The sequence below is a fragment of the Nicotiana tabacum genome, chromosome 15 (genome assembly GCF_000715075.1).
Source record: "Nicotiana tabacum cultivar K326 chromosome 15, ASM71507v2, whole genome shotgun sequence".
Classification (NCBI taxonomy): Eukaryota; Viridiplantae; Streptophyta; class Magnoliopsida; order Solanales; family Solanaceae; genus Nicotiana; species Nicotiana tabacum.
Genome location: NC_134094.1, coordinates 131,064,202 through 131,079,751, shown reverse-complemented (window position 1 = coordinate 131,079,751; position 15,550 = coordinate 131,064,202). Strand labels below are relative to the sequence as shown.

Genomic DNA, 15,550 nt, shown 5'->3' with positions numbered 1-15,550 from the left:
GGGATTCTACTTTTCATTCAAATAGTATTATTTGTCTAAGAAGCTAAGGGGTAAAATGAAACTTTTTCTATAAAAGTTCCCGTTATATATATACTAGTTGGGTTAGCCCAGGCTGTGCCCGGTCCCAATCACCGCAGCTAATTTCAAATGTTTTAGAAATTGCCGAAGACGATTTTCTAAATGAGTATGGTTTATTAATTTTTGAATTTTTTGTTATTGTTCTTTGCAAATACCAAAGTGAGATATAAAAAGTAATATTATTGTAAATAAAGGTATTGTCACAATATCAATTGGAACAATTTAGGTTGGAATCACTAATTACCTTTACATCTATCCAAGACAAATCAACAAAATGCAAAGTAAGCCGGAGTGGTCAGCAAAACCTAGTTATGGGTTCTCTATATAATTAGAAAAACGCTTGTAACCATTTGATTTCAAGTATCAGCATATAAATTCCAAATAGTTTAGTTACTTTAACTATCTAACAACATCCTGTTTCCTTTTTCATCAAATTTTATTAAGACAACAAAATTTGAAGTACTAATTACTAATTACGTTTCCATCCAAACTTTTGGCATTTAAAGTGTAATCTAATATTCAAATAATACTAATATTGATATATAGATCAAAATCTTCAATTTTGAATCGTAATTTCGTTTATGTTCTTTTAATTAATTTTTTGTGCTATTTATATTTCTAATATTTTCTTAGAGAATCAAACGTAAAATAATAGGCGTAAGATTTAAACATTTCTGGTAACTAATACTACTTAATGAGTTTGAAAAATATATATATATCAAAAGGTAGTTTTCCTGCACTTTTATATTTTCTTCTTAGCCTCTTACATAGAAAGTCGTAAGGTTAAAAAATTATTTCTTCTTCCATTTTCATATATGTTTCAATCTTTATATTTTACATTTGTTGACATTTATTATTTTCTTTTTATGTATGGGCAAATTATTATCCATTCTAAATAAATATTTTAGATTATTTTGGTCAACAATTTCTTTTATTGGGTATGGAAATGTGAAGCCAAGGGATGTATTTGATTTCAGAAACAATTTATGTTTACATCATAAATTTTAAAGCGGTAAATTTGCAAGTTTCCCATTAATTAATGATTCTAAAAAAAATTAAAAAGCTTTGAAGAATTCTGGAATTTTTTTCTTCAGTTGTCATTAGCATTTTTTGTTGTGGTGTTTCTCTCTGGCCAAAGTTCCGAGGAACACAAACCATTATCTAACACTGCAGTTAATGGTATTTCTCTTCAATCAATTGACTACAGTGTTAGATAAAGAATAAAATATAAAGTTGGCAAGCCCCATTTGTATGATCTATCAAAAATATTGCATATTGAGTAAAATTTATTATATTTAAAACTTGCTAAACGTTGTATTTACTCGAATTTCAATTAGAATATAGAACAGCTAGATTTGATCTCACACTAATTAAGGAAAAAAGAAGAAATTGAGTGGTCCTAGGTACTTTTCTAAATAGTACTTACGTAATCCGTGAGTTTATATTTGTTTCTATCTGTATTTGTTTTAAATTATTGGTCTAATTTAGACATTATAAATAAATTTTGTGATAATTTGCTATTAAAGTTTTTGTAAGACCTGAAAATATGAATGACACATTCTCATTTTCAGGGTATTTGGCTTTATTTTTTTCAATTATTACAAGTTATGAAGATTGTATCATTTCTTGTAATTGGTAAAATTATGGGTTCAGATCTAATATTTTTTGAAATTTTAATATGTTTTTATATATATTTTATACTATATATCGAAAGTTATGACTTCGAATGAAATTATCACTACAGCTACATCCACCCCTGCTAAGGGTAATTTCTGAAAAGACTTTCAAAAAAGAGAAGATAACTATGCTTAAGCTATAGTTACATAATGATTAGAAGAATACTGTAAACTTTATGAAACAAAACAGAAATCAACTATTGCAATTAGTATTTCTGTCTCATTTTATTTGGCATACGTTTTTTTTCTTTTTCAGTTTGTCCAAAATAATGGCACTTTTTATAGCTGACAAATATTTTTGGTATAATTTAGACTATAAATTCTAAAAGTCTCTTTTTTTAAACAGAGTATATTTTAATTTGAGAAGCCTACTAATGGAGATACAAAATAGTACTCGTACCGTATATAAGAGTGGCATAGATAGAAAAACAAACAAACAACCATCAATTACCATAATATAAACAGTAGTATTATTTTAAATATAAAAGTTATGTGAATTATAAAGAATGTAAAGGTTTATCAATGCAGTTTTTCTCACATTCTAATCATTGTCAAAATATCTTAGGCAAGTTACACATTTGGTCGGTCGTCCAAAAATAATTATATTTGCTAGTCAAATACACAAAAAATAACTAATTATGTATAAATATGTATATTATACCTCAAAATAGAGAAATTATATATTTGGCGGCTAGTACTTTTTAGAGTAGCTATATTGTGTAGTTTTTTCCAAATATCTTTTCAGTCTTTTTTTCCTTCCAGATGATAAATTTAATTTACTATTTCGTTTTACTTCTCTTCAAGGTTTTTTTTATAATTAGACTTCTTTTTTACCCACCTTATTTCTCTTTACTCACTCTGTATAACAAATCTTGAATGTGGTGTGGGATTTCATCCGATTTCTTCTCGCGTAAAAAGATCTAATTTAATCAAGAGACCTTCTGGAACACATTTTTCTTTGATTTCCTTTAAGATATTTGAAAATCAATATCTTCATGAGGATGAACAAAAATGTTTGTTGAGGATTAGCAGTAATGGCTCTCCTCGAATCGGAGAAAAAATGATTGTCCCCTCTTTTTACCTTTTTACTTTTTTTACCCTTAATTTTTAAGTAAAAGTGATATTAACCTAAAAATTCAAATTTATTTTTTACTCATATTTAATGACATGTAATTTTTTTTAATTAACGTGTGTAGCATCGTTTGGCAAAATTTTTAGTATTTTTGGAGAGTACACCTAATGCACATATAATATCGAATAGGAGGTACTTTAGCCATGGAATATTTTAATATGATATTCAAAAGAGGTGATATATAGTTAATGAGGTCTTTTAAATCATTAACTTATTAACTAAGAGTAATACGTATTTTGAAGTATTTTGATTTAAGCTTTGGTCTTTCTAAGTTATTTTCAGTTTTAAGCATTATATATATTGATGTGCACCAAATATGATGGTTTCAATATATAAACTAAATAGATTTATTGATTTTTTTATAAATAAGTAGCAAACCAACTAACGAAGAGCGTCAGATGATGATTGTATTTTTCATCCTCTAAATTTCAAACAAAATATATACAAGAAGGGAACTTTCAAAATAAGAAGGAAAATATTAGAAGGGAACTTTAAAAGGGAGCTTTTGTTTTACCTTTTTTTAAAAAAGTTTTGATCCTCATAAATTCTAAACGTAAATCTTGAAGATTAAACCTTAAGAAATGAGATATCTAGAGAGAAAAAACATGTTCATAAAGAGTTCTTGTTTTACTCTTTTTTTCTTCTTAAAACAATTACTAATTTATTTGTTATTTGTACTTTATCGGTCTTAGTATTTTTAAATTGCTGGACTGATATGTTTACTCTATATTAAATAAAATATTTTTATATTTTTGTTCTAAATTAGATTCATTAGATCATTTTAAATTTTTTTGTCTAAATTATTACCTGCGAAAAGCTGCTTAATATTGCCTTTTTGTTATACAATAATTTTGTTAATTAGTTTAATAATTTTTTATTTATATTATTACATAAAATTGGTTAGCTATAATATATTATTTCTTTATGTGCTTTTTCTGTTTTATTAGACTCTAGAATTAAACTTGTTAGCTCTAAGTATACTATTTTTTCTAATTTTCTTATGTGTTTTATACACTTTTTAAAATCAAGATATAACCCACGAAAAAAGTAAGAATGAAAAACATAAGCAAAACTACAGTTGGGCTAGCAGGTTGCAGAAGTAAATGAGGAGTAATATGAGAAAATATGTAGGTGGGCCCACTTGTATGATAAGTACGTGCGCCGTGCAAAGTCTGATGGGGCCCATATTTTGTACACATTTACATTTGAAATAAAATTGAAGATACAATAATAACTCCACATGTGCATCCGCCAGGCATGCATGTTGATGACACAGGTAAACTCTTGCTTCTAATATAAGAGAATATATAATTTTTTTTGTTAGTAGGAACGGGTTAAATTTACCATCAAACAATTGAAGGGATATGTATGAAAGTGGCAGGCCAAAAATGACGACATTTTTTGGTATTGCATGTCACTGATTCCTAGACCTCTGGCTTTATGCGGATTCACAAGGCACCAACCATTCTCGTCTTTCACATATTTGTTTTGTTTTGTCATTTCGAAAATAGATAATTTTTTTTATTATACTCACTGTATTAATTATTTATTTTAAATTATTTTTTAAAATTTATTAAAAATATATATCAAATAATATGAATATTATAATTAATTATATATTTTATTTATTTTTTAAGGAATATACAAAGTCCATAATGGACAAGTAAAAGTGAATAGAAAAAGTATATTTTATTTAAAAAATTAATAGGTTATAAGAGATATTAATTAGCCCGTTAACTAATTAGCTAGTTCTCTTTTAAAATTCTTAGTGCTAACTTATATTAGTATCACTTTAGATGTTGAAAAGGAAGTTTTTTCATAAGACGAGACAACTAGGATTTGATATTCTCTGCATTCAACGAAGGGATTTTTAGGCTGTGGAAATAAGGAATTTCATTCGTCTTAAGAGGATTCTCACGACCGGTAATTCGAATCGTAATTGCTACAAATGATCTACTTCAGTATGAAAAAAAACCATAAGTTTTCTAATTGTATTTACGGGTTTATATATATATATATATACTGTGCTTTTATTTTTGTCCTTTCAAACTAAATGTAATCTTAACGAAAAGACAGAAAATGTATGTAACATATATTGGTAATTTCCTTTTGATTGGTTTAACATTATCCTCTTTCAAGATTATCTAGTGACCTACTAACAAACAAACAAAACAATAACGCAGATTGTTTGTCTTCTTTCCCAGTGTATCAGAGAACGCGGCATCCCGTAGGTGTTGCCACCATCCCTTTCATTTCATTACGTGTCCCTCCCTGCAATGTTGGTCCTACTGTTATCGATATGTATATAAGTTTGAATTAAAAAACAAAACTATTTATTTTCAGGTTTTAATATAACAGGGCTTCTCTTTTTATATTTTATAATATATGATATGATAATGTTTATCTGGCTTTGAAAATTTAAACAAAATAGATGAGACATCATAAACGTACATTTAGATCTTATGATTCTCAATTCTACATTTAGCTATATAAAAGCATGTATTATTGATAATATTCTAAAAGAAAGATAACATAAAATGAAACTGAAAGAATATTTATTTTGTATTATTTTCAACAGGGCTTATTGTACGTTTAAATTATTCCTCCTTCCATCTCAATTTAAGTATAAATATTTTTTAATCTATTAAAACGTAATATTTTTGAATAGTCAAAAATAATTTAATTTTAAATTTTTTATTTTTTATTTTTTATTTTTATACAAATCTTGTCTTAGATTACAAAATTCTTTCATTCTTTATTAAATTTCGTATAATCGAACGTTATCACATAAACTAAAACGGAAAGTAATATTTTCTTAAAAAGTTATTGTGTATACACAAAAAGTTTTATAGAAGCTAACATCTCTCTACCACTATGTAAAACCCTATATAAATCCTTCCACTGACCCCCTTCTCCAAAATATAAGCACATCAAATTTCAATCATCAAAATATGACGAAATTCACAAAAATCATTTCCCTTCTCTCCACTCTCTTCATAATAGCAACATTTTCTTCAACCCCATCAAATGTTCTTGGACGAAAAGTTGGGGGAAGAACTCCAATCAAGGATGTAAAAACAAACAAAAAAATTCAAGACTTGGGAAAATACTGTGTAGAAGAGTACAATCGGAGTTTGAGGAAGTACAAACAGATATTGCAAGAGGACAATATTGAGTTTTTGAGCTTTGCTGAGGTTTTAGAGGCAGAAACACAGGTTGTTTCTGGGATCAAATATTACCTTAAAATCTCCGCAATTGTTTCCTCGGGAATTCCGAAAACGTTTGATGCTGAATTGGTGATAAAACCTTGGGAGGAAAAGAAAGAATTAATTCACTTTTTACCTTTTCCTGCTCATGATAAAGACAGTAGTATTAGTTAATAATGTTTTGTAAACTTGCTATGGTCTTAATCTGATTATAATTACCGGCTTGATCTGTTTGTTTTTACTTTATTTCATGTAGCTTGCATGCGGTGTATGTGATACAATAGTTAATTACTCAAATCATAAATCATACTGATGTTAGCAAAAATAGACTAGTTTATGTCCCAACTATTTTGCTGTATAGCTTTGCGTAGAATTCCTTTAAAATTTTACAAAGTCTAAGCTAGCGTTTAATTATAGATTTGATTGAAATCATAAAAAATAAGCTTTTGAAATTGTATTGAAAAATAATTTTTGGAAGTCGAAATTATATTTGAACATATATTTTAGTTGAAAAAATATTAAAGTTTTGCGAAATTAAATTTTTCATGTAAAAATTGGTCCAAATCAGTTTTTGGAACTTGAAAATTTTTCTTCAAATCTTTTTTAAAAACTAATTAAATTTCATGAACGATTAATATTTTTTTTTTATAAATTTGAACGGGAATCTATATCCAAATAGGAGCTAAAGCAATACATATCTTGCAAAATTTGAATTTCTCCCGGAACAATTTTGAGAGGAAGAAGAGAAGTAAGCTATGAGGCAAATTCACAGCTTTAACACCCTATTAGTGACTTGTACTATATCCTAAATGCATAAAACTTACAAAATTTTATATCCCACACGTTGATTAAAGTGGCGCCATTTTTTGTCTTTATAAGATGACAAGAGTAGGTTGCTCTATCCCTCTACTTTCAATCAATAGGTTGTGAGTTCGAGTCACCTCAAGAGTAAGGTGAAGAGTTCTTGGAGGGAGAGAGCCGAGAGTCTATCGGAAATAATCTTTCTATCTCAGGGTAGGGGTAAGGTCTGTGTACACACTACCCTTCTCAAATTTTATTAGTGGATTATATTGGGTTGTTGTTATTGTTGTTGTATATAAGTGAAGATATTACTAATTCCTCAACATGAATTTCCATACATCTCTAGTCTTTTAGCAAGTTGGGTGGTATAACATTTTTAGTAAGTTAGGGGGCATTTTTAGCAAATTATTTTTTTCAGTAGGCCGCCTATACAGCGCAACCTACTTTTTCCTTTTTTTTTTTTTGGTGTGTGGAGATTTTAAATATTTGAATAGAATTTTAGCTAATATTTGGCTATAGATTTCTAAAATTATTTTAAAAAATCTGAATTGAATGAAGTTTGGTTTGAAGATGAAAATTTGTTTGGACATAATTTTTCAAAATATATTTCACTTTTAAAAAAAAAATGTGACGTGTACCCGTAAATTTTAAAAACTATAAAAAATACCTAACAATTCCAAACAAACAAACTTGTTAATCCTGTGTATACATAACCTTCATCGAATGTCATTCATTATCATTATCACAAACCATAGTGCTGAACATAGATAAGTTTCGCATAAAATTATTATTTTTATAATGAATTAAATAATACACTATCCTAAAATCATAACCTGATATTTTAATATCAACTGCTAATAACACAATTATTAGCCACTATAATTCGTCAAATTATAATAATATTACTAAATTCATCAGTCCAAAATAAAATAATAGTAATTAGCTGGTGGATTAATTAATTCATAAAAGATGGTGAGTTTTTTTTTATAAAATATAAAAGTTTAGGGTAATTTTTAAAATTATTACAAAAATTCAACAGTAATATTTTGGGCAAAAATTAGGTCTAGAGCTAATTTTGAGATTTGAAAACTTTATTTTTAAAATCTGTCAAAACTTGAATAAAATTTATAAACAAACATATTTTGGGAAAAGAATTTTGAAACTTGCAAGTTATTAGTGGGCACCTTTAGTAAGTTATATTTTTTGGTTAACGGTAGGTCGCCCATACAGGCAGCGACGTACTTTTTTGGTCCTTTTTTGGTGTGTAGATATATTAAACATTTGAGTAGAATTTTGGGCCGATTTATACATGGTGGAAAGTTTGGGTCGATTTTATAATTTTTAGCAAGTTAGTAGGCGCTTTTAGCAAGTTACTTCTTTAAAACATTAGGTCGCTAGTGGACAGTGTTTTAAAAGGCGTTATTGGGGCGAGCCCTGGAGCGAGGCGCGCTAAAAATGTCCAGAGGTGATGGTGTGGGGTGAAAGTCTCAAGAGACGTACGCCCAACAATTCGGGGCGTAAAGCCGGGGCGTTCGGGGCACATTTTTGTAGTGAGGCGTAAGCCCCAAAGACTTTTTCAAATTAAAATAAAATTTGTTGAAACAGTCCTTCATATAATACTCAATAAGCAACGTACCCTGATGCAACTATTAGTGGTTTATTCCACGGCTTGAACCAGTGACTTATAAGTCATACAAAGATAACTTTAAAGTTGCTCCAAGACTCCCACTACTAAAAATTCGCGTAAAACCGTTTGAAAAACGTACCAAAATTGGTCGGTAATGGCCAATAACTGTCCAAAACGAGACCATTTACGTGTGGTCAGTATTTTGAAGGTCGGTAGAGCATACCGACCAAAGTCGGTCGGAAATTACCGACCAACTTCTGTCGGTATGCTCTACACGACCATCTGATAATTTATTTGAATTACCGATCAATATTGGTCGGAATGTTATTTTAATAATTTAATTTTACCGAGCAACGTTGATCGGTGTTCTAAATTTAATAATTTTATTTACCGACCAACTTTGGTCGGTAATGAAAAATAAATTAATCTATAATATTTTATATACCGGCCAACGTTGGTCGGTACTAGAATTTTTTTTTTATATAAATAATTAAAATTTAATAATACCAATCGACATTGGTCGTTAATCTGGACATGGCAGCCAACTTACCGACCAAAGTTGGTTGGTAATGTTGAATTTCTGAGAATTCAATGTGCATCAACCAACCAACATTGGTTGGTATTTTGCAATTTAAATTTTTTTTATTAGTTACCGGTCAAGATCGGTCGGTTTTCTGGGATTAATTTTGGCAGAAAATGCATATTTTGGTAGCTACACCATCTGCCAAATAAAAAACAGTATACCAATACCCCCAATTCACACCAAATAACCCTAAATTCACATCAAATAACCCTCAATTCTCCACAAACAACTCCTAATTCACCACAAATCCAGCCAAACATCCAAATAATACTTTAACACTAACAAAGTTCAATTAAACATCACAATTCAAAACAAAGCAAAAACTAAGTAAGTACAACAAGTTCAAAATTATTCAATTTAATTCAAAACTAGTTCTATTAGTCTAGTTCAAAGTATATCAAAGTATTTGTCAACGGGTATTTTCTACAACATCATCACTATCTGATGAACTTTCATCTACAAGACGGTATAGAGAACGGTCTTGTGGAGGATCGGAAGAACGATCACGGGGAGGACGGGAGGAACAATCACGTGGAGGTCGAGTCTCTAGTGAGGACTCACGAGATCGGGGCAACGGAAAAGCTCCAGTAAAAATGAGAGTTATGATCTGAGCTTGCATACCAAGGAATTGAACATCTGTAAGCCTTTCTCTTTCCTTGGCCGCTTCTAGATCGGACGTAAGCCTTGTCACTGTCTCATGCATAGCTGAGAGTCTCTCCCTATTAAGTGTCTCTCTGTGTGAGGAAGTCCTTATTCCTTGCATGTCACACTTATAGCGATGAAATTTTTTCTCAGGAAGCCCGTATAGCTTCCCTTTTTTAGACCGCCAACAACCTCCAACCATATTCTTTCAACATCCTCGTTCGAAGGTTGGGTTGGCTCGTCCGATTTATCAGCTGGCTGACTACGAATGAAGTCCTCCGCGTTACTTTGGTAGCGACCCTATGTTATTTTAAATTAAATTAGTATATAAAAAATATTATAAAAGTAAATTATAACACTTAAGAAAAATTGAAAGCTTACATATGTAGTCTTTTCCCGGTCCTCGACCCATCTATCTGCATCCCCCTCTTTCTTCTTCTTTAAAATATGCGTCTTCTTGAATAGCTCATTATGGTGCATTGGACTTCTTTTCCTGGAAACAAATTAATTTGATTAATAAATATAATTAATATACTTAGAAAAGTAAAGACGTAATACTTTAAGCAATTCCTGGAACGATCACGTGGAGGTCGAGTTTCTAGCGAGGACTCACGAGATCGGGGCAACGGAAAAGCTCCAGTAGAAAGGAGAGTTATGATCTGAGCTTGCATACCAAGGAATTGAACATCTCTAAACCTTTCTCTTTCCTTGGCCGCTTCTAGATCGGACGTAAGCCTTGTCACTGTCTCCTGCATAGCCGAGAGGCTCTCCCTATTAAGTGTCTCTCTGTGTGAGGAAGTCCTTATTCCTTGCATGCCACACTTATAGCGATGAAATATTTTCTCAGGAAGCCCGTATAGCTTCCCCTTTTTGGACCGCCAACAACCTCCAACCATATTCTTTCAACATCCTCGTTTGAAGGTTGGGTTGGCTCGTCCGATTTATCAGCTGGCTGACTACGAATGAAGTCCTCCGCGTTACTTTGGTAGCGACCCTATGTTATTTTAAATTAAACTAGTATATAAAAAATATTATAAAAGTAAATTATAACACTTAAGAAAAATTAAAAGCTTACATATGTAGTCTTTGCCCGGTCCTCGACCTACCTATCTGCATCCCCCTTTTTCTTCTTCTTTAAAATATGTGTCTTCTTGAATAGCTCATTATGGTGCATTGGACTTCTTTTCCTGGAAACAAATTAATTTGATTAATAAATAGAATTAATATACTTAGAAAAGTAAAGACGTAATACTTTAAGCAATTACGAACCTTCTTCTTATTGTCCATATGTTGATAGCACCCCCAGTGTGCAAGGAGCCTCCCTTCTCGGATGAGCGAGCTTTCTTCCCTAGTTCGCTCTTTTGTAAGAATTGCTCGGTCTGCCATTGCCTTAAACAATCATCCCATAAATGCTGCAGACACCAGTCAGGCCTCTTGTTCTTCTTTCTACCATCCGAGAAATGATCCGCCAATCTCTTGCGGGCTTTAAGATAAAAATTTACAGCCACTTTCTCGCTATAGCAGTCTTCCCATACACACTTACTCTGCATTTTAAAAGTTAAATATTAGATGAAAACATCATAAATATAAATTATTAAACTGTTTAAAAGAACATTTATACCTTAAACTAGTTGAAAATTTGCTCCTTCAGCGAGTATGGAAAATCACTCCAAGTCGCATAGGGACCATCATAAAACTTTTTGATCGCATTGGTGATTATCTTCGTAGTCTGCTTACCTGGCCTGAACCTCTAATTTAACAATAAAAACATATGAAAATATTATAAACGCAAAAATAACAAATAACTCTTACTCGTTACCTTCAGGGACTATGATGATCCTGCCATAGCAATCACAATGCACTACCCCTGGATCATCATCCTCAGCAAGTGTATTAGAGGCATGTGTAGACGGTGTAGATGGGGGCTCAGAGCTACGGTCTCACAGGCAAAGTCCTAAAATAGATGGAGTCGATGATAAAGATGGCTGCGATCCCTGTGATTACGACATAGCTGGATGTGATCCATGTGGTTGTGATACTGATGGCTATGACCCATATGGCTGTGATATGGATGGTTGTGATCTATGTGGCTTTGATGTGTAGGGATTCGATCCACATGTCTATGATGCAGATGGCTACGATCTACGTGGCTATGATGCAGATGGTTGCGATATACGTGGCTGTGAGGCAGCTGGACTGTATGTCGGATGTATAGTCCTATGGCCCTATGATAGAAGACCCGATGTATGGATGAAGGTATAGGCCTCGTGATGATGTGGCAGCTCAATATAGCCGTGTGGTGGAGGATAAGACATAGGCATCTCTGAAGAGGGTAGAAATAAGGGTGTAGTATTATCCCTAGATTCTATCCTCCTCTTTCCCTTCCTAGCCTTTTCTCGACCCCGAGAACTAGTAGGTTCATTGTTACCTTGACCCTTGCATGTTGATCCACGTCCAATCCACACTCAATAGTGAGTGGAAACGGTTATTGGAAGAATAGTACCTAACAAGAGTCGGAGTCGATTTTCACAGGGAGTTACTAGGGGTGTTAGGAGTATACACTTAACGAAACAGAAATGAATAACTAAATTTCACTTCCACAAAAGGTTTTGATTTCTAATTATAAGTTTACTCTAGCAACTATAAGCTAAAAAAAGAAACTAGAAGCGAATGATTGTTTTTGGTATTTTTTGAAATAGATAAAAGGCCTAGGGATATGACAATAACCTAGGTGTTCGCCTAATGGCTTAAATACGTTAATACTTATTTTGTTGATTGGGGTATATTATAACTCTCAACTCTACATTACCCACTTAATACCTCTCGGTCAAGGAGTGATTTTGCCCAATTTGGCTTTCTCAAGTCCAAATGAGTATCAAATAAAATAGTTGATATGAGCTCAAGTCGGGTTCTCGCTATCTCTAGTTTGAACCCTTTAAGTAGGCTAATCAAACCCTCAATTAGCACAATTCCTTGTTAGCCAAGTTATTCTAGACTAGGTCCCTCTTTTTCAAGTAGAGACTAAGTCAAAAAGGTATGAATCAATGTTTGCAACTATTAATTCTAAAATTAAAGCATAAACTAAGCTAAATAATCAACAACCATAAACAAACATTAAATTTAATACCCATAAGGTTTACATACAAGGGTTGGGTCACAACCTTAGTAAGAATCTAGCTACTCATAGTGAGAATTGAAGAAAATAAAGAAAAATGCTAATTAAACCCATAATCTAAGATTAAAATAATAAATTATAATGTTTAAACACTAAAATAGTCACAAACTTCCTAAAATGGCAAAATGTAACGGCAACAGCAGCTCAAACTTCAAAACTTTGACCTAAAATGTGAAACTCGTTTATTTATAATGAACTAAAATTCGCTGATAAAAATGCCCTTTAGGAGGTTTTTCGGCTGCACAATTTCATGTGCGGTCTACAGATTTCTTCAGTTGCAAAATTTTGGATTCTGCAGCCGCATAATTCTGGATTACGGCTGTGAAGCATCTTCTGCGGCCGCACTTCAGCAAGGCTTCGGGACTTGGTCTTTTGAATACTCTCTGAACTTTGAATCATTTGTCAGTGCAAACCCTGTTCTGCTGCCGCATAATTCATGTGCGGTTTGCACATTGGCCAAATTCTTGCTGGGCCCTTTCTCTTGATCTGCGGCCGCAGATGAAATTCTGCGGTCCGCACTTTCTTCTGCGGCCGCATAAATCCTTCTGCAGACCGCTCTTCTTTAGTTCTGCTCCCTTTATTGCCTTTTGATACGGAACACTCTTTTTTGAGTCGGAATTCATCATGGGAGACCAAACTTCCAACATTCCTGCAATTTGTACAATTTTATTAGTTTCGGGAACATAAATCAATACTTTCGGATAAAAATAAAAGCAAAAAAATGCTAATAAGTAGTCAAAATCACCACTTATCACCTGCCATCTATATAATATAATACACATTTAGATTGAAACATATAAGAAACTGGTTATAACACGAGAGTGCTTTAAAAAACCAACTTTTAAATCCTCTTCGACGTATTGTTCCTCGTCCGAGAATTCCTCGTCCTCACATATTTGAATTTCATATGAGGAGCAGAACTCATCGACGCATATAACCTCTTTAACCTAGGTATAAGAGGCAAATAATGCATCGCCTTCACAATAACCATATTCCCGATGGAAAGCCTCTTGAAACAAGATTTTTCACAGAATTTACAACTTTCTAAATTTGCATCATCTTTATAATATAACATGCAACCATCTTCACAACAATCAATTCTCATTGACAAAAGTCCTAACTTAGAAATCAATCTATCTGCCTTATAGAAATTACTAGTAAGTTGATATTTGGGTCAACTAGTTCACTAATAAGGTAATAGAGTCCATGGCCGCTTGAGAAATATTCCAATCAGATTTGATACCTAATAATCTAACCGCAATAGACAGCTCAAAGTGCGGAGTTCCTTCATGTAATGGACGACTAGCTTCCTCTAACTGTTCATAAAAATATTTTCATCATTAGGAGTTTGTTCAACATTTACATTAGGCTCACCCCCGAACTGCATCCCAAAAGCATCTGCAACCATATCATGAATTCTAGAATCTTGATTTTTATTCTCCACCGACCTACTACTTTCACCAGCAATCATGTTATGAAATATTTCACGGCTACCATCGATCTCTCCATGATTAATCCACACAAAGTAATTCTCTATAAACCCCTTCCTATAAAGATGAAGCTTAACTTCCTCCGGTTTTTTAAACTTCACACAATCACACTTGACACAAGGGCACCTAATTACTGAAAGTTTAATTCATATCCAAAAAGTTCAACCATTACCCCTAAAAGGTCAATTCATATCCTAAAAGTTCAACCCATACCCTAACCTATTCAATTAATATCCTAAATAATTCAATTAACCTCACAAAACATAAGCTCTATCCAAAAAGTTCAACACTTACCCCTAAAAATTCAATTCACCCTAAAAGTTCAATTCATAAGAACAAATCCTTAAAACTCAATTCAATTCAAAGTTAAACATTCAATTCCTAACTAAACTATTCAAGTCAATACAAACTTAAACATTCAATTTATACCATATGTAATCAATTCAATTCAATTCAATTATAACAAGACCTAAACCCTAGATTTCAATAAAATGCATAGTTAAACAATCAATTTAAATACTAATTAACTAAATCATAACTAATTAACAAAACTTTAAATTTATACAAAAAAAATATATAAGTTCTAATTCAAACCTAGAATTTTTAGGAGGTGGAGGAGGAGGGGCGGCAGTGGCGGCGCACTAGCAGTAGCAGCGGCAACGGAGGGTCCAACGGCGACTTGGGGTGGCATGGAGGAGTGGGGAATGGGATGTGTGAGAGGGAAAAAGAGAAGGAGTGGGGGAAGTGGGCTGTGGGTGTGAGGGAAAAGAGAGCGAGTGTTAGAAAAATTGGAGTGGAGAAAAAGAGAAATGAGGGGGAAACCCGTAATTTAGATATGAAATTAAAAGATACCGACCGACTTCGGTCGGTAAAGTCAGTCGGTATACTTAAGTGATCGCTAACTGTGTTTGGCCACAGTTAACCGACCGACTTCGGTCGGTTATTTTTTTAAAAAAAAACTAAATTAATTATTTTGTGTTATTATTTTTTAAAATATTATAAACTTTAAAAAAATTATAAACTATAAGCATATATATTTTATTCACATATATATTTACTAATAAATAATTATAAATAATTATATTAACTAATTATTTTTAATAAATTATAATCATATATTTTATTCACACATATATATAA

The 15,550-nt window shown here is 31.9% G+C and overlaps 1 protein-coding gene across 1 annotated transcript; it reads left to right on the top strand.

Moving 5' to 3' along the window:
- Positions 1-5,837: 5,837 nt before the first annotated feature.
- On the top strand, positions 5,838-6,266 carry LOC107810584 (cysteine proteinase inhibitor B). Its single transcript, XM_016635374.2, has one exon. It carries the CDS (start codon positions 5,838-5,840, stop codon positions 6,264-6,266), a length of 429 nt encoding a protein of 142 aa, XP_016490860.1.
- The last annotated feature ends 9,284 nt before the right edge of the window (positions 6,267-15,550 follow it).